Genomic DNA, 20644 nt, shown 5'->3' with positions numbered 1-20644 from the left:
ATCTTAGGTCAGTGAAATGCACAAGTTGCGTAATTATGGCCCACGTCCCATCTGCGTGATCACATTATTTGCTACATTGTGCTGTGGGGGTGGGGACACAAATCGTCCCCCACCTCCTAGAGTTTCCTCCTGAATCTTACTTCCAGGAACAATCCCGGAGCAGTGAAACAAAATATCAGTAAGTATGTTTATAGGGTTTAACCATTTGTTCAGACGGGTGCACCCAGGGTTACTAGGTACTGTACTTTTACATGACACCCAAAGTACAGTATTCTGTAGCATCTTGTTTGCTGACTTGTTCTGTTATTTTATTATAAGCACAGCCATTAGCAGGGTAGAATTCTGATTTATGTTGCTGAACATTCCATTTTTATGACTGTGGTATTTTAGGATTTGCGTGCTATCTGGTAAGGTTTGCACTTCCTCCCCCGTCCTCCTTTTTAGGGGCAAATAGTTCTTTTTAAAGACACAGGGCTTTATAAATAGAATTTCAGCCCACATAATAAATACATTCGAGCATAACTGCCACTGCTTCAAATACATTTGACGTATCATATTCAGCGACCTACAGGGGAGGTGAAACTACAGTAGGTCTCTCAAGACAAAGTGGCCACAACACAAGACTCATGATCCCAAAGCTTTCTAGAGTATCACATCCCACACTATTGTATGGCAGTAATGCTCAGACCCCAAGTGTCAGCATGCCATTATACTGGGACACCACAAGAGGAACCTCTCCACAGTAAACTTCAATCTGACAATCATGGAAACCCCAATGAGTTATTGGGACTCCCCCTCCAGTCTACAGTTACATAGCATAAAGCAGGTGTACGTATTCTGTAACTCTCCTCTTCTGAACTAGTGCCAGCCTCACAAGAGCTGGAGCATCTCCGATTGCCTTGCGCTGGTATGGTATAATAAGCTATCAGATAGGCCGGGCATGGTAATCCTATTTAAAGTAAATGAACAATGCAACTCGCAGACCACAGACTTACATCACTCTGGTTATGAGCCACTTTCCGAGAGTGTAGCATCTTGGGGTCATCTTGGATACTGAGGGCTCCAATCATCTTTCCTCTGCTCAATTCATAATCTTTCTTGTATGCCACCTGTGAATGACAGAAATGCATTATACAAGATGACAGCAGATACAGTAAAGATACAAGAATAAGGTAGAATTGGATTGCTGCAGCTGCTCCCACCTCCAGTGCATATTAATCTGTCAGGGTCTTTCTGGTAACAGAAATTTGCAGTATTTACATTACTCACATGTTGTTCTCCAAAGTTCATTATTAGTTATTACTTGTTTATAAAAGAAGCATATATATGAATAAAATGAAAAAAGTGCAATTAAAATATACAAGATAGGGAATTTCTCATTATAGTTTGTGCAGAAACATTCGGCCTAATTCAGACCTGATCGCTGCTAATTTTGCTGTCCTGTGGTCAGATCGTTGCCGCCCAAGGGGAGTGTAAATTCGCCCGTGCAAGCGTGCGATCGCATGTGTACGCCGTGCTACAAATGTCCATCAGTCAGCAGACAGCTGCAAATCCGTTCGCAACTCACTCACCATCTAATTTTTTTTCCACTGTGCGCAGTCCAGGCCTTACTCCTACAGTGCGAAGAGAACAGGCTGATCGGGTCCGGCGCTTACGTCACACACCCTCCCTGAAAATGCTTGGGAACGTATGAGTTTTCCCTGACACTCCCAGAAAACGGTCAGTTACCACCCACAAGTGGTCTCTTCATGTCAATCAGCTTACGAATACCTGTGCAATTGAAATTTTTGCACCAGGTTATCGCTGTTTGGCGATGCCTGTTGTTGTTTGGCAACACGTGTGCGCATTGCGGTGCATATGCCTGCGCCATCAATCGAAGATCGCCCGCTGGGTGAAAATGCACAGCAGCTATCAGGTCTGAATCAGGCCAAAACAAATTCACACTAGTGAGTATGTGGGGGGATACAGGTCCCTGTACCATAAAGTTATTATACAGTGATGGTTCTAAACCATACCAGAGTAATTACTTAGTAACCCACCCAAATATAATCTCTCTGCACATGTTACATCTCTCCCTCCTGCAGTGCAACATGGTTTTGCCCAGTTGCTTGCTTTTTGGTTTGATAACAACTCAGAATAACCACCTAAATGTGGCAGTAGGAAGTTCTGCGTCTACCTCTGTAACAAATCTCACGCTGCCTTTTTCCCTCTAAAATCCAACCCTTGCTGCTAAAACCCGTTCTCTGCCTTCTACATTATACTCATGCCCAGGGATGTAGCGAGGGTGGCTCCGGTGGAGCGTGAGCTCCAGGCGCTGTAAAAATTAGAGGGTGCCGCAGAGCAAGAGGAGGAGGAGCAGAGGAGGTGCACACTGACTCAGACTCTGAGACTAGGTAGGGAACAGGTCATGCAGAGGCGACAGCAGGAGCCACTGACAGCCAACACATGCTGGAGCTCTCTCTGCCCCTCAAGCTGCTGCAGAGCAGCTATTTCAGCCCATAAGGCAATTCTGGGACATTATTTTCATTGAGAAATTGGGAGATTATCAGATCTAGGAGACGGTCAGTTTTGGGCATTATTTTAATTGAGAGATTGGGGGGATTATGAAATCTGTGGAAGGTCACATTTGGGGCATTATTTTCATTAATGGATTGGAGGGTTGTGAGGTCAGGTCAGTCGAGGGGCATACATAGTGTTTTTAATTAATTTTAATTAAAAAAGTAAATAATTTAATACATCTACTTCCATAGTGTCTCTACTGTTGTGTGGGTTCTACCATGGCATAACATGTATAAGGGGCTTTACTATGATGTAACGTGTATAAGGGGCTATACTGTGGGATAATATGTATAAGGAGCTCTACTGTGGCGTAACGTGTATAAGCAGCTCTACTGTGTGGTGTAATGTGAATAACGGACACTACTGTGTGGTATAATATGAATTGGTACTATTATGTGGCCACGCCCAATATTTTAGTTGCTCGCCTTCGGCGCACACTGTCCATATTTTATACACGGTGGCACCCAAAGGAAACTTTTGCACTGACCTCTACAAGGTCTAGAACTGACCCTGTCACCAATTTAAATATTGTTTGTTTTCAAATGTAATATGCCATCACATGTTGGCCAGGCCCCCAATTCAGTACAAGGGAGAGGGGCACCAAAACATACCCTTGCCCTGGGCACCATGTCACCTAGCTACACCTCTGCTCATTCCCAATGCAATACACGTTACAGATTATATACAACTGAACAAGCTGGGTTTTCCACACAATTACTATTGTGTTAGGTGCAGATCCTTTTTTTTTTCTTTCTAGATACAGGTCTGCATTTCATTGTACATTTAAATACATGTTAATGCCAAGAGTTGGTGAACACCAAAACAGAGAGCACACAAAATATAATGGTCCCTCCCAAATGAGATGAACCAGTACTTACATCGCTGGCTTTCTTCCTATTCGCTTTCGCTGCAACCAATGGAATAGCGTCAATTTTAATGTCAAACTTCTTTGCTTTGCATTTATCCCAGTCATATTTGTACCATTTCTGTAAAAAAAAATAGATTTTGTAAATGTTGATCTATATATCACACATTCTTTCTTTCTTTCTTTCTTTCTTTCTTTCTTTCTTTCTTTCTTTCTTTCTTTCTTTCTTTCTTTCTTTCTTTCTTTCTTTCTTTCTTTCTCTCTCTCTCTCTATCTATCTACTGTATCTATCTACATTTCATCAATACTAATACATTGTGTATATATGTATTAAATACTTATGTCCCATGTTGGTGAGTGTCAGCTGTGAGATATATTTCATGGATTACTACCACTGCCGCATTTTTACCACTTTTAAATGTCACATACTACTGTATCCTAAACACATGTGACTACTGAATCCTACACAAATGTGCAGGACTGTAACTACATGTGTGCCAAGTGGGCCTGGCACACAGCGCAGTTGCCCTGAGGGCGCACGGCCAGCGGCATGTAATGAGTCAAATTGACTCATTACATGCCGCCTGTTCTGTCTGTGCGCCGCACTGTGTAGGAGAGCATAAGCCGCGTCGGGCAGCGGAGAAGGAGGAGGAGGGAGGGGGACTGGAGCCGCAGCAGCGCTATTTCATTGGTAGTAAGCGCCGCTGCAGCAGTCCCCTCTCCTTCCGTATTGGCTGCCCGGCGCTGCTGTGGATGCTGGGATGCGGTTCCTCCATCTCAGCATCCACAGCAGCGCCAGGCAGCCAATACGGAAGAAGAGGGGACAGCTGCAGCGGCGCTTACTACCAATGAAATAGAGCTGCTGCGGCTCCAGTCCCCCTCCCTCCTCCTCCTTGTCCGATGCCTGCACAGAGGGAGATGCCAGCACGAGGAGCCTGTCAGCGGGGAGATGGTAAGTATCTCTCTCTCTCTCTCTCTCTTTCTCTCTCTCTCTCTCTCTCTCAGGGGGACACCGTCTGCCATAATGTGTAAAAAGGGGGACTGGCTGCCGTAATGTGTAAAAAGGGGGACTGGTTGCCGTAATGTGTAAAGAGGGGAAACCGTCTGCCATAATGTGTAAAAAGGGGGCCTGGCTGCCGCAATGTGTAAAAAGGGGTACACCGTCTGCCGTAATATGTAAAAAGGGGGCCTGGCTGCCGCAATGTGTAAAAAGGGGCCTGGCTGCCGCAATGTGTAAAAAGGGGACTGGCTGCTGTAATGTGTAAAAAGGGTGGCGCTACTGTGCAGCGTAATTTGAATAATGGAGACTACTGTGCACCGTAGTGTGAATTGCTATTATTTTGTGGCCACGCCCCTTCCCCATAAAGTCACGCCCCTATATATTTTTTGCACGCCTACGGCGCGCACTGCCCCAATCTTACAGGGGGGCGCCAATGTCGTTTCTGGCACACAGCGCTAAAATGCCTAGTTACGGCACTGCAAATGTGACTACTGTATCCTACACCCATGTGACTACTGTATCCTACACACATGCGACTACTGTATCCTACACCCATGTGACTACTGTATCCTACACACATGTGACTACTGTATCCTACACCCATGTGACTACTGTATCCTACACCCATGTGACGACTGTATCCTACACCCATGTGACTACTGACACACATGTGACTACTGTATCCTACACCCATGTGACGACTGTATCCTACACCCATGTGACGACTGTATGCTACACACATGTGACTACTGTATCCTACACACATGTGACTACTGTATCCTACACACATGTGACTACTGTATCCTACACCCATGTGACTACTGACACACATGTGACTACTGTATCCTACACCCATGTGACTACTGTATCCTACACCCATGTGACTACTGACACACATGTGACTTCTGTATCCTACACCCATGTGACGACTGTATCCTACACCCATGTGACTACTGTATCCTACGCACATGTGACGACTGTATCCTACACCCATGTGACTACTGTATCCTACACACATGTGACTACTGTATCCTACACCAATGTGACTACTGTATCCTACACCCATGTGACTACTGACACACATGTGACTACTGTATCCTACACCCATGTGACGACTGTATCCTACACCCATGTGACTACTGTATCCTACACACATGTGACTACTGTATCCTACACCCATGTAACGACTGTATCCTACACCCATGTGACTACTGTATCCTACACCCATGTGACTACTGTATCCTACACACATGTGACTACTGTATCCTACACACATGTGACTGCTGTATCCTACATACATGTGACTACTGTATCCTACACCCATGTGACTACTGTATCCTATACCCATGTGGCTACTGTATCCTACACCCATGTGGCTTCTCTATCCTACACACATGTGACTACTGTATCCTACACCCATGTGACTACTGTAATCCTACACCCATGTAGCTACTGTATCCTACACCCATGTGACTACTGTATCCTACACACATGTGGCTATTGTATCCTACATCCATGTGACTACTGTATCCTACACACGTTTGTATTTCTTGATTTAGATTGAGGAATGTGAATAGTCATAATTTTCACAATGCAAGAAACAGCACAGGAAAGAGGCACTGGGACAATATAATCTTATAACAGAAGCTTAAAACGCTACAATTAAATGAGATTACTTGTATTGATAAAATAAAACCTTTGTTTCCCCCTTTTTATGTTTATTATTATTACCTGTACACATGTATTTTTTATTCTAAATGAAATCTGCAGTGGAGGACCAAGACCAGGCTTCCAGTGCCATGCAGATGTGCAGCCTGGCAAGGCTGCAGAAGGGACTCCATCTGGCCAGCAATGCGGTAGGCCTCTGCATACTCCAGTCGGCCAGCACTGGCGACATACAACACATAAGCCCTAAATCATGCAAAATCTTCACTGTTCCCAGGATTTCCGGCTTCTTTCTATACATCAAAGCACTTCTTTTGGTGATGACTATCATACCTATCTGTTGTGTCAACCTTCACTGGGGGACTTCTGCCTATCTGTTATGGAAAGTGCAGTGGCACCCACACAAAAATACTTTTTATTATTAAAATTAAACTTTTTTTTAAATATTGATTTCTGATGTTTTTCTATTTTGTATTTTTATTTTTACAAATCATATTTTTTAGTTGAATCCTGAAATTGAAGCTCAAAATTTGGTTTCCTATTTCTTTGAGCATGCAGGAGTTGATAAGCTGCGTCTGGTGACAAATGACTGGCCTGGTGAGCAGTAAAACTACCATTAATTATGCTGGAGAGAGTTGCCCCGGTTATTTTATTCTAATATTGATTTAATGAAGTTTTTGATTACTGCATTGAGAGAAAATCTTCACTGAAGATGATCTATAGCGTGTAGAAAGAACATTTCACAGACTGGACAATGAAAGGAAATCCAGGTAAACTCCACATTTGTTACTTCCTAAGTAGAACGAACCTGTGGATCCAGAGTGGTCAGCACTGCTGTAACAACAGCCACTGTGTCCGAGAGCGATTAGTTCATAGATACATTTACAATCATATAACATTGAAGTGCCTGGTATATGATTTGTCCTGTGGTCACCAATTTAGGTCAAGGCCCACTCTTGTGGCATCTTATAAAACAGGTATACTATTACTTACATCACTGAGGTTGTATGCGTTAAGTCTGGACTGGAGGATGAAGGGAGAATCTGCTGGAATAGAACACTTGAATTTTTCATTTTCATGCTTTGCTTTATAATTCAGCTGGAAAGAATAGGAACAGAAAAATCGAAGATGGTAAATAACAATTTTTACCCTAGTAGCTGGACACATGATGCCTACATTTATTACTTTCAAAAAAACATGACTGGGCAACTAAAATGGTGCATGGACTACATCACTAAACTTACCAAGAAAGACTAAAAGATCTTAATATGTATGGGGGACATAATAGAAACTTTCAAATATATCAATTGGTTTACCAAGATACAGGAGGGGACATTTGTCAAAGGAAGAGAAGTAATAGAACACGAGGACATGCACTGTCACTGGAGGGAGGTAGTTTCAGGAGAAACTTGAGGAAAAATTACTTCACAGAAAGGGTAGTGGCCAAGTGGAATAGACTCCCATCAGAAGTGGTAGAGAGTAAGACAGCAGAGAAATTTATATATGCATGAAATATCCTTACAAAGAACAAATAATCAAATATGGTTTGAGGCATACTTACTTTTTCTGTCTCCTCTCTAGAAGAAGCCCTGAGATGAGATGCTGCTGGCCACTTCAGGGATGGGGCCAGGCTGTTACGACATTAGGCCCTGCCTCCACAATGGGAAAAATGCAACAGTACTCGGGACCACTGAGGGCCTAATGTCCTTAGGGGCTTAATGTTCACAAATCACTCATTAAGCCCTGCCCCCTCCATCCAGTGCCGTGATTATGTCGATTTTGCTCCCCATCTTGCCCACTTCACTAGGAAGTGGGCGGTATGCAGGAGTGCCGCCTACTTTTCCGAGAGTGTTGGGGACTACCCAAACAATCGCGAGACTCCCGCAACTTCCTGGACAGTAGTCATGTATGATTTGAGGTTAACATAAGGTTAAAAAGGGCAGAAAAGATGGGACAAGTGGTTCTTATCTGCTGTCAAATTCTATGTTTGGATGTTTCTATGACAATCCTTTAAGTTTCAGACCGCTGGCAGCTGTGTCCCTGTGACAACGATAATACCATATATTGTACTGTAAGTTACGGTGAAAGTCCAGAACTGGACTAATTTAATTTTTTTTTTTTTTTCATGCATGAGATTAGAATATTTTCCTGCTGTGGAATTTCCAAGAATGCTAGTCTTTGAGAGACAAGTTGGGGCTGTAGCAGTAACACATTGTCTGTTGCTCTAATATGGGTAAATTCTGGTTATTATGGTGAACGGTCTGGAATATCACAAAAATAGCCACACTAAACACTTACATCACTTAGCTGCTTGGAATTCACTTGTGCTTGGACCATTTCTGGGGAATCAACCACTTGAGTGAATTTATTGGTACCCGGGTGCTTTTTGTAGACATACTGAAAAAAACAAAATAGGGAAGTCATTTATTTGTTTTATTCATATCAGAGAAAGCTGAACAATAATTGCTTTATCCTAAAGATGCATCTTTAACACAGACCAGTTGGGCTTCTGGTGTCCTCCTAAGGACCATATGCTTAAATTGTAGCTCTTCATTCCTTGAGGTGGTCCCACATTTTGATATTGCTTTCAGTGCAATTACTAGAAAATGTCTTGAGTTGAGCGGCTAGATCAAGTTCAAGTCCATTGGAAGATGAACACACACAGGTAGATAGCGGAAACAAACATGATCTTCCAATGGATTTGATCTACGCGCTCAACTCAAGAAATACATTTCCTGATTTCATCCAAAGTTGACAAATTGAACAATGCTCATGAGTCACTCAGCCTTTAATGTCCAACTCCTGGCATCTCATCCTTTGGAGACAATGCAATTTACTTTATATAGAGTATTACATTAACTGTGTATCATTTGGGTTACTTACATCTTTACACATATCTAGTTTCTTGGTGGCCTCGTATTCCTGAGTTATCGTCTGGGGGAAGTAAAAGTTGGTTTTATCCTCTTCATAGTCGGCTTTGTAATTTTTCTGAAAGAAAAGGGTGGTTTTCAGCATTTGTGATTTACTTATTTGTTTAAACATATAAACGTATATGTTTTACTTACATCGCTTCTTAGACTGGAGACTTTAGCGCAGTGCAGCATATAAGTATCCTCATAGCTGCCAATATAATGTCCCTGAACATTCCTCTGGTAATGATCTTTGTATTTAAGCTGGAATACATAGAAGTGGTAATAAATTGCATGATAACAATAGTGGTATAAAATATACCGGACATTGCCTGGTGCAACATCTGTGCTGTTCTTATCTCAGATTGTAACACATTAACATAGTACAGAGGGTATCGGAAATCAATCTATACCTGCAGTATTTTGTGGGAGTACGCGTCTGACTGCATATGGCGGAAAGAGCAAAAACATCTCTTCAAAGTCCATCGCACTAATCCTTGAGGATGACCACTGTCTGTCAGTTCTACGTTTTCTCTCAAAATACCAATCGGACTAACCTCATATATTTCTTAAATTAATCATATTACTTTTGCGTTTGAATGCTTTTATTACATTGGCCAAAGTGAGCTTAGAGATGTGTTTTTGCAAATAAAGTGAATCTGGAAGGTGCAGGCAACACCCCATTGAGTGTAAAGGACAATGCCCCAAATCTAATACCTTCAAGGTCTAAGGGGGAAATTTACTAAAGGTCGATCAGAACCGATGCTGTACTTCCGGGGTCCAAACACACATGTATTAATATTTAAAAATGAATATAAAAAAAATCACCTGTTAGCCAATGTGTGTTTCAGCCCCTGAAACCCAACATCGATTGAAATTAAAATCGTCCAAAATTGACCTTTAGTACATTTCCCCCTAAAAGTCCTGGGTAAAAAATGACTGTATCTGTGGTTCCCCCACACCCAGCTACATAGGGAATGCCTCTCACTTATTTAATTTTAATTTTGTTTTTGCATATCATGTGCTTAGTACGCATTTAGCAAGGATCAGTGTTCAGCCCAGTTCCTCAGATCAGAAGATGCAAGAAAAACACACATATGGAGCTGGATGTATGGCTTGAGAGATGGCCGGAGCTTCGAGACTCCGGACAAACTTGTAGATTTTTTTAAAGCAGCAAACGTTTGCAAGGCAAAACCAACCAGGTTTTGCCTTGTAAATGTTTGCTGCTTTAAAAAAACATACAATGCCATTTATATTGTATGTGTAATGTCTATGGGGTCATTCCGAGTTGATCACTAGCTACCGATGTTCGCTGCGTAACGATCATTTAAAAAAATTGCAAAACTACGCATGCATATGGGACGCAATGTGCACGTGCGGCGTACGGGTACAAAGAGCATCGTTGTTTTGCACTGCTTATAGCGACGATTCCATTCGCACAGCCGATCGCAAGGAGATTCACAGAAAGAAGGCGTTTGTGGGTGTCAACTGACCATTTTCTGGGAGTATTTGGAAAAACGCAGGCGTGTCCAGGCGTTTGCAGGGCGGGTGTCTGACGTCAATTCCGGGAACAAAAACACTGAAGTGATCGCAAGGACTGAGTAAGTCCAGACCTACTCTGAAACTGCACAAAATGTTTTTGCAGAGCTTCGCTGCAAAGACGTTTGCACACTTGCAAAGCGAAAATACACTCCCCCGTGGGCGGCGACTATGCGCTTGCGCAGCTGCTAAAAGTAGCTAGCGAGCGATTAACTCGGAATGAGGGCCTATGTGCGCTGCATAACACTGCAGGCATGTGTGCAGAAACCGGAACTAGCAGTGATTGCACTACAAAAGGAGCAATTTTGCATACTAGTAAATGATTGTCTAGGACGTTTCAGAGACAGCACAAGACACTCACATCTGTGAAGTTCTTTAGGACATTATCAATCTGAAATTTTGGGGTGTCACAATAATTAATACTGGTTCCTCTGGCTTTTTCATAAGATTCCTTGTACAATATCTAGAAGGGAAAAAATGAAAGTAAGCATTATTAATATTTTATTTAGGGTTTATAATTATGTCTAAAAATACTGTCAATCATAAAAATAACATTGGTTATGCATACTGTACCATACTGTACAATAGAACAATAGCACGAGTCACAAGGGTTGGAGGTCTGTTTATTGTACAGTATGTACTAGTCTAACACTATAGGGTTTATAATACTGTATATAAAATAAACTAATATACTACATAGCTAATTGTACTCATATTCTACATGTAACTGTATCCCCCTCATATACTAAATGCAATCATACCCCTTTATATACTATGGGGGATATTCAATTGGCCACGATAACCTATTTTCGCACAAAAAAAACAGGCTTTTAGATTTTATTGCAAATTTCCTTTCACCTCCTCTGAGCAGGTAAAAAGTTGGGGAAAATCCCTATTTTAAGGTACACATGTTGGGATGTGCTTCAGAACCCCTGGGACATCCCCCTTAATGACTAATTAGGCTCTTAGAAGTTTTTAAGTGGCCAATAATGGCATGTCATTTTTGGGGTGGTGAAAAAGTGCAAAATATGGGTACAATGTATGGGGCAGGTATATTAGGGCACTTTATGAATAGGACAAGTGTTTCTAGGCTTGTAGGTGAGAGTAATCATTATTTGGGAGGGAAGTTTTTTTTAAAGTGTCTTTAAATGACCCAAATATATACCCATTTTTATGTACCCCTAATTTCATTTGAACACTTATTTTGCTGCAAAACACTTGCTTTCTATTATATTTTCACTTAAAAAAAATACATATAACAGCCATTTGACCCAATTTAAGTACCCCAAATACTTTTATTATGACCACTAATACACTTCTATACTGTTATCCTATGTTATTTTGTCTTTTTAGGGGGTACAGGCAGATTTCCCCAATTTCACCTACACTTTTCCCTGGTTTTGCCAGGAAGAATTACAGTGTAAATCTTGTTTTCGTACATTTGCAATTGGATAGGTTGAAAAACAGAAACGCGCATACTGGCGCATACTGGCAAAAGCTGTAGAAAAGCCACAGGTGCGATTTGTGTACTCATGGTAAATTACTGTGTTTTTGTGGCCAACTGAATATCCCCATATATGCAATCACATCCCTTTATGTACTATATGTAATCTTACTCCCTTATATACTATACAGTATGTAATCATTCATAACCCTTTATAAACTATATGTAATTATGCCCTCTCATATTCCACATGTAACCATATCCGCTCTTATACTATATCTAATCATACCACTTTATATACTATATGTAATTATACCCTCTCATATTCCACATGTAACCATATCCGCTCTTATACTATATCTAATCATACCCCTTTATATACTATATGTAATTATACCCTCTCATATTCCACATGTAACCATATCCGCTCTTATACTATATCTAATCATACCCCTTTATATACTATATGTAATTGTACTCCCTCATATACTATACATAATCGTACACCTTTATATACTACAGGTTGAGTATCCTATATCCAAATATTCCGAAATACGGAATATTCCGAAATACGGACTTTTTTGAGTGAGAGTGAGATAGTGAAACCTTTGTTTTTTGATGGCTCAATGTACACAAACTTTGTTTAATACACAAAGTTATTAAAAATATTGTATTAAATGACCTTCAGGCTGTGTGTATAAGGTGTATATGAAACATAAATGAATTGTGTGAATGTACACACACTTTGTTTAATGCACAAAGTTATAAAAAATATTGGCTAAAATGACCTTCAGGCTGTGTGTATAAGGTGTATATGTAACATAAATGCATTCTGTGCTTAGACTTAGGTCCCATCACCATGATATCTCATTATGGTATGCAATTATTCCAAAATACGGAAAAATCCCATATCCAAAATACCTCTGGTCCCAAGCATTTTGGATAAGGGATACTCAACCTGTATATGTAAACGTACAAACTCATATACTCTACATAATTATAACCCATTATATACTATATGTAATTATACCCTCTCATACTCTACAGGCAACCACATACCCTCTTATACTGTATGTCAGTGGTTCTTAAACTGTGTCCCGTGGCACCCTGGGGTGCCATGGATTGGTGGTCCTGGTTCACTTCAAATTATTTATGGTCAATGTAATAGACAAGACCAGGGCTGGTGGCTGCTAATCATAACCTATGTGGACAAACAGAAGCAAATCCTGTCCCTCACCACACAATTGAACCTAATGGGCCCTACACACCTGCCGAGGTGCCTGACGGCCGATACAGCCTACGGACGACCCCGTGGTGGTGGTGGGGGGGGGGCGAGGTGGGGGGGGAGTGATGTTTCTTCACTCTTTGACGTCACCCGGCCCCATAGCCCTGCATGCTAATATGGTTGATATTGTCCATATCGGCTTGAAGGCATAAACAAGCCGAAACCAACGATGAACGAGCGTGGGGCCATGAATCGTTCATCGTTGGTGCCTACACATTGAAAGATATGAACAATTTCTCATTCATTACTGAACGAGATTTGTTCATATCGACCGCACACATCAACAAGTGTGTAGGGCCCTTTACGAAGACATATAAACACAATTTACTTAATTTAATGTCTTTCTAAATTTCTCAATAAGAAACTTTTGGCCTAGGGGTATCGTGAAAAAATTCTGATACTCTATAGCACTGTGATTCAAAAAAGTTTGGGAACCGCTGCTATATGTAATAATACCCCTGTATATACTACCTGTATATGTAATCGTAAGAAGCCTGTTGCTTAATAATTTCATCATTTCTGTCACTGCAGACAACCTTACAGTGATTCCTCAGATAAAGAAAGAGCAACTCTAAGATATTATGTCATGAGCAATATTGTATATAGAAAACATGAATAATAACAATTCCAAGGTGTGAGCTTTGCACTTACATCACTTTGGGCCTTTCCAGCTTTTTTGAGTTGTCGCAGTAATGGATTTTCTGTGGCAGGAAGAGTGTGGTAAGCTGTGGGTCCCTTGGACTTCTCGTAATCTGCTTTGTACTGCACCTGTGGACACCATGTAAATGTTACTGTTTCTATCACAAATGGACCTGTTGTCTTTTGACCGTTTCAATAAGTTGAATTTATGAAATATTTATTAATTATATATAGCGCACACATTTCCCATAGTGCTTGAATGCCAGTGGATTAATTGCAAGGAAAAAAAAAACTTGAAAGCTACTTTGAAAAAACCCAATGACCAAAATTTTGTTTCATAAAATTTTCAGAAACTTTGCCTTAGTTTTGCAAATATTCCTTTGCCTTGAATCTGGGAACATTGCCTTCCGAGTCACAGTTTGTCTAAAAAAACAATTTGCATTCAAGTGCATAAGCCGTTATAAGATTAACTACTCTCGGAACTATGTTAATGAGAGAGGATAACATAGCGTCACTGCCCACATACTAGGACACCAGCTTTACTCCACCGCTATAAGAACGGAGGCACGGATGGCTCACTACACCCGGAAGAGTCAGGAGAAATAGTAAGATGGTCTACCGCAATATACTAATTTAAGTCTTGGATGCCATTGGCAGAAACTGAACAAATAGACTTTTCCTAACCCATAAAGAAGACTGATCCATCTCACAAGGGTATTGTTTTATTGCAAATTTCTTTTCATCACCTCTGAGCAGGTAAAACAGCAGGGAAAATCCCTATTTTAAGGTAAAAATGTTGGGATGTGTTTCAGAACCCCTGGGACACCCCCCTAGAAACTACTTTAACATCTTCAACTTAAGCCTCTTAGACTGACTGTTGTAGTTAGAGAACGGAGGACATTTTATATGGCTGTAGTGACATAAAATTCTGAATAGGAGGTTGAATGAAGCAGCTGTGACAGGTGTAGGTGTCTATGGTAACAGTGGACCTATGAATTGACTGAGGAATCTGGTGATGGGAGGGGCTTAGCCCTTATAAGGAGAGGACTGACTAGGTTCTCCCTCTTTTCCTCAGGAAAAAATTGAACAGTGAAGTGTTCTGCGTTTGTGTTGTACTGAACTGTGTATTATTTGTGATTTTGTGGTATTTTTCTTCTTACTTCTTATCAATCTTTACTAATCTTTAATCTTTTGAACCCATTTTTTTCTTTGACTCTTTCTTTATCTATCTTTTCTACCTTCTAACATGCCGAGGCCCAGTCGTGCTGTGCGTCCCCCTATCCGTTTGATTGAAAGCGGTGACAGGGACGCTGCTGTTATAAGTGTCAGGTAGGGGACAGCATTTGTCAGTACAAGGAAGGCGTCAAGCCATGAATAATGTGGGTAATGCCGCCACTAGGGGTTGGGCTCGACCGCCTGAGAGGCTTTTGGCTGGCGAAGCTGCGTCACTCGGAGGCCTGGTCAGCAGCTTGTCTGTGTCATGCGCTGTTGGTTCAACTCGTGCTGTGGGAATTGATTCTACAGAACTAATTACCGATAGTGCAATGCCTCGAAGCGTGGGTGCTACGGTGGAGTCGCGGAGCAGGGTGTTGAGGAAAGCGGTAACATCTCGGAGAGTTACCTCAGGAGTGCATGTGCCGGAGGTACGCCGCGGTCGTCCCGTGGGCCCGCGGGGGACCGTGGCTGCCAGAAGTGGTCGTCGTATGCACTGTCCTTTCTAGAGGTGAGCAAAATTAAAAAGGAACAAGGGAACAATTGTTGGTGCAAGGAGTGGGAGCACCTAACAGTGGAATTAACAGGGGTCCGGTCAGATCAAGGGATACTGGGGCAGACACGGACCTAGTGGGCCAGCACGCGGGTACCTTGGGCATGAGAAATGCTGAAGGGCAGCAGGGAAGGCTCGCCAGTGTGAATATTAGAGGTAAAAAAGGGGTGCCTGAGGTACATAGTAAGAGGGGCACAGTGACGGGGAGGTCATATGCTGATGCTGTGCGTTTTGGGTGTAATGGCGCTGGCTAGAACTCGTCTGAGGTAGTGACTATATGCACTTCAGTGATATCAGCACTGGTCCCGATGCGACTGCTAATCACACTGAAGGGAATTTTTTTGGTGAGCAGAATTACTCCAGTTTAAATGGGGATGGCATAAGTGATTTAGCGGCCGCTGTTTCAAGGGACAGACCGGTCAGAAGGAATAGGGGCAATATGAATCCTAATGAGTGTCTGGTGGATGTTTCTCCTTGCATTTCTCCAGCAGAGTCCTTGGTAGCCCCTGAATTACAGGAGGATTCTGGGGAATTGGCGGCTGTGGTGGAGTCCGCCCTGGACGAGGGAGGTCTTTATGGTGAGTCGGATGTGCACCCTATAGCGCGTCAAAAAGATGCAGCGGTCAGCTCAGGCAATATGGGCGCAGTTAGGGAAAAATCGTGCAAGAAAAAAGCTTTGCAAGAACGTAAGCATAGGCGTAGGAGTTACAGGGGTTCATCCACGTCTTCCTCTGAGTCCTCAGCTTCATTTGACAGTAGCTGCAGTGGTTGCAAGAAAAGACACAAAAGAAGGCGCAGACACAGCAGTTCTAGTATGTCCTCGGAGGAGGGTCCTGAGGATTCTTTGCAATGTGCTAATACTGCTGTTTTGAGAGGGGTACGGCCCAGAATTAGGGAGCGTATTCGACAGGGCAAATTTGTGAATATGTTTGCGTTAACTAGTAAAGCGAAAAAAGCATTAGAGGCGGCTAGAAAGAAATCGGGTATAGGTGAGGAGACTTATACGTCTTACTCTAATTGGCAGAAGGGCATGCTTATCTTTGCAGCTTGTTATTTGGAGTCTAGACCGCAGGAGCACATGAATATAATTAAATATATGTATTTGTTACACGAATTGGCGAGATCTGGGCACGGAACAGCCTGGTGGTCCTATGATGAGGAGTTTCGTAGGAAACAGAATGGCAAGGAAATCATAGATTTTGGTAAAAAAAGATGTAGAGATTTTTGTAGATGTTACTCAACCTCTAAAGAGTGGTTCAGAGGGTTTGGCTGAGAAACGAGGCAGTACCAGTAACAGATGGATGGTGGGTAAGAATAGATCAGGCAGATGCTATGCCTTTAATAACAGTCAATGTATCCTAGGGTTCAGGTGTCGTTTTCGGCATGTTTGTATCCGCTGTGGGGGATCCCACCCCATTAAAAACTGTCAGCAGACTTCCAGTGGTAGAGGGGGTTTGCACAAGCAGCATCAACGAGCCCCAGCAGCTGCTGGGCTAAGTAGGGCCCCTACTCCAGTGAAATTGGACAAATTATTGTATTGGTTGGATTACTACCCAAATAGGGAGGACGCTGAGTTGATAAGGTTAGGTTTTTCAAAGGGTTTTCCGTTGCCTATTAAAGGCCAAGTAAACTGTGGTTCTGTTTGTAATTTACGCTCGGCTGAGGAGTTTCCAGTAATTTTAAAAGAAAAAGTCGAAAGGAGGTTGCTTTGGGTAGGATGGTAGGGCCTTTCAGTTGTCCCCCGGTGTCTAATTTAATTTTGTCCCCAGTCGGAGTTGTTCCAAAAAAGACTCCGGGTAAATACAGATTAATTCAGCACTTAACCTTTCCAAAAGGGTCTTCAGTTAATAATGCAATTCCTGAGGATTTGTCCATGGTAATTTATCAGTCTTTTGAGGATGCGTTGGCTAAGGTTAGATCATTCGGTAGAGGAGCGTTGATGAGTAAAATTGATATAGAGTCGGCTTTTCGACTTTTGCCCATTGGTCCGGAATTTTTCCGTTATTTAGGTTTCCGCCTGAATCATGGTTTCTATGTTGATAGGTGTCTCCCAATGGGTTGCTCTATATCTTGTTCATATTTTGAAAAATTTAGTAGTTTTTTGCATTGGTGTATTTCTGAAAATTCAGGGCAGTCCGGAATTGTTCATTATTTAGATGATTTTTTGTTCATGGGTCCAGCCGGGTCTGACATGTGTGGTAATATTTTATCAAATGCCTTGTCATTGTTTAAGGAATTTGGGGTCCCAGTAGCTGAGGAGAAGACGGTGGGTCCTATATCGGTTTTGACTTTTTTGGGTATTGAAATTGATACTATTGAGGGTTGCTGTCGTTTACCCATTGAGAAAATAGATAAATTAAAAGCAGAGATAATTGTGGCATTGGCAAATGGCAAGTTGATGTTGAGACAGGCTCAGTCATTATTGGGGTCTCTCAATTTCGCTTGCCGAGTTATACCTATGGGTAAGGTCTTTAGCAGGAAGTTGGAGAGAGCGACAGCTGGTGTTAAAAAACTTAGTCATTTTATAAGATTATCCAAAGAAATTCATAGGGTCCTGCATATTTGGGATGAGTTTTTGGCTTCTTTTAATGGTGTTTGCATTTGGCAGTCTATACCCAGATCCAATGTAAAGTTGCAATTATTCACTGATGCGGCAGGTTCTACGGGTTTTGGAGCATACCTAGAGGGTAGGTGGTGTGCTTCCCCATGGCCTAAATCTTGGTTTGATGAGGGACTTACTAGTAATATGTTATTATTAGAATTATTCCCTATCATGGTAGCACTGGAGTTATGGCATGAGGTCTTGGCCAATCTGTCAGTAGTTTTTTGGTGTGACAATTTGGGAGTGGTTCATGCGATTAATAGAAAGCTGCTGGCCTTCCTGTGCTGCGATTGTTGGGTCAGATTGTTTTGCGTTGCCTTCAATCAAATATAAGTTTTTGCGCAAGGCATGTTCCAGGCACCGAAAATGGTGTGACAGATGCGTTTTCGCGTTTCAAGTGGCGCAGGTTCAGGGTGCTAGCTCCGGATGCGAATGTATCTGGTGACCCTTGCCTGTCTTATGCCTAGCAGGTGATACGCCCGGATTGGAGGGCTTAGCTCTACAATCCTTGGCACCTTCTACCCTTCGAGGGTACAGAAACGCTATGGGAGAGTGGGAGAGATATGTCCGTTTACATCAGGACCAAGGTAAGACTGATGATACAATGTTATTGAATTATGTTTGGGAATGTTTTAGCGCAGGCAGGTCAAGAGGGTTTGTAACACGTTTACTGTCTGCTCTTTCTTATTTCTTGAGACTTGAAGGCTAGCATGATTTTACTAAATTTTCTTTTTAGCAAGGATTCTTACACGTACAAGATGCACGAAGGCCAATAACCATTTCAATATTGCGGCGCATGGCGGTCGTGTTGCATCAAGTCTGTGCATCTGATTACAAAGCACTCTTAAATTGTGTCATGGCCTTTTTCGGGGCCTTTAGAGTCAGTGAACTGGTGTCAGCTTCGAAAACAGCGATATCACCTATGCTTCGTGAACATGTGTCACTGGAAGATGGAGGTTTATGGTGCAAAGTACAACGTTCCAAAACGGACCAATTAGGAAAAGGTTGTTGGGTTGTTTTGAGATGTGTGGACGACAAGGAGATTTGTCCTGTGTCCTTGGCGAAGGTTTATTTGAGAACAAGGGCTGATATGTCAGGTCCATGGTTGCAGCATATGGATGGTATGCCGGTTACTCAATTTCAGTTTAGATGGGTGCTGGAACGTTGTATTTGCATGATGGGTTTGCCGGTATCGAGATACGGTACCCATTCGTTTCGTATAGGTGCGGCAACAACAGCAGCCGCTGAAGGCTGTTCGAGCGGGCAAATTAGAGCTCTTGGGAGGTGGAAGTCTGATGTATTTCAGAAATATATCTGTTTTTGACCTGGTGGATTAAAAATCAGACTTGAGGTTTCAGCCACTCGCCATATTTGGGGGTCTTGAGGAATTTTTTATCCTGTCAAGTGCCCTAAGCTTTTGGGTTTTATACCCTCTTGGCAGGTGTGTTTTTCGCCTCTCGTCAAGTCTTCCCCCTTCTCACCCCTGCTTCAAAAATTTTCACCTTAGAGGCCAAATTAAACTAGTTTAAAAAAAAAACCCAAAAAAACCTATGTTAGTAAGGTTATAATGGGATGTTTTTTGGGTAATGTTGTTTCATGGAATTTTGTGTTAAGGGTTTTTTGTATGTTAAGGTTCTGTGAATATGTTTTTTTGTATTTTCAGATTTGCGCTTGGACGAGTGTCCTATATGGATTATTGGGCACTCATATGTGTACCATGGTGAGAGGTCTGGTGTGGAGTGCCTTCAGTCCCCTGAAGCTAATCTTATCAGATGGATCGGTGTGAGGGGACTATGCTGGGAGCAAGTCATGCCCCTATTTTGGCAACAGTTGGAGAGGTCGGGATGCCTGCTGAGGATGGTGTTCCATGCTGGTGGAAATTACCTGACCAGAAGGACGGGTCTGGATCTTTGCAAAACTATAGTCAGGGATTTAGTTAGCTTGCAGAACAGGTTGTCTTTTCTGAGCGTGGGATGGTCTGACATTATCCCACGTTTGGTTTGGAGAGATGCGGACAGGCCAGCTGCCATAGAGTTGGTCCAGCGCCGGATCAATTCTGTGGTGGACAGGGCTGTTAGTGAAAATTGGGGGTTTGTGGTCCCACATTCCTCAATTTTAGTTTCTGCCCCTCATCTTTACATGGCCGATGGTGTCCATCTGAATTTGATGGGTATGAAAACTTTTCTGGAGGATCTGTTGTAGTCAGGAATTTTATTGAATAGGTAGAAGGAGAGTTTTAAGGTTTGAGGTATGGTGGCGGGATTTCGTTGAAACTGTGGCGGGTTGGGACGGCCTGAAATTGTGGCTGTAGTTTAAAGAGTTTTATAGGTGCTCAGGAGATGTGAAGGTGGTGGAGTTTGATACATTACGGG

General features: G+C 42.3%; 1 protein-coding gene across 20 annotated transcripts in view; it reads right to left on the bottom strand.

The window, feature by feature from the left end:
* Nucleotides 1-20644, bottom strand: part of NEB (nebulin) — a 249685-nt gene that overhangs the window by 193943 nt on the left and 35098 nt on the right. For all 20 annotated transcript variants that reach the window (XM_063933546.1, XM_063933551.1, XM_063933563.1 and 17 more), the window contains exons 13-20: nucleotides 13918-14034; nucleotides 10899-11000; nucleotides 9155-9262; nucleotides 8973-9077; nucleotides 8388-8486; nucleotides 7083-7187; nucleotides 3438-3545; nucleotides 996-1109 (exon numbers count right to left, since the gene is read on the bottom strand). In XM_063933546.1, the coding sequence (XP_063789616.1) occupies nucleotides 996-1109; nucleotides 3438-3545; nucleotides 7083-7187; nucleotides 8388-8486; nucleotides 8973-9077; nucleotides 9155-9262; nucleotides 10899-11000; nucleotides 13918-14034 (858 nt within the window). The remainder of the gene's footprint in view (nucleotides 1-995; nucleotides 1110-3437; nucleotides 3546-7082; nucleotides 7188-8387; nucleotides 8487-8972; nucleotides 9078-9154; nucleotides 9263-10898; nucleotides 11001-13917; nucleotides 14035-20644) is intronic.

The sequence above is a fragment of the Pseudophryne corroboree genome, chromosome 7 (genome assembly GCF_028390025.1).
Source record: "Pseudophryne corroboree isolate aPseCor3 chromosome 7, aPseCor3.hap2, whole genome shotgun sequence".
Lineage (NCBI taxonomy): Eukaryota > Metazoa > Chordata > Amphibia > Anura > Myobatrachidae > Pseudophryne > Pseudophryne corroboree.
This window is presented reverse-complemented; position numbering and strand designations above follow the sequence as displayed.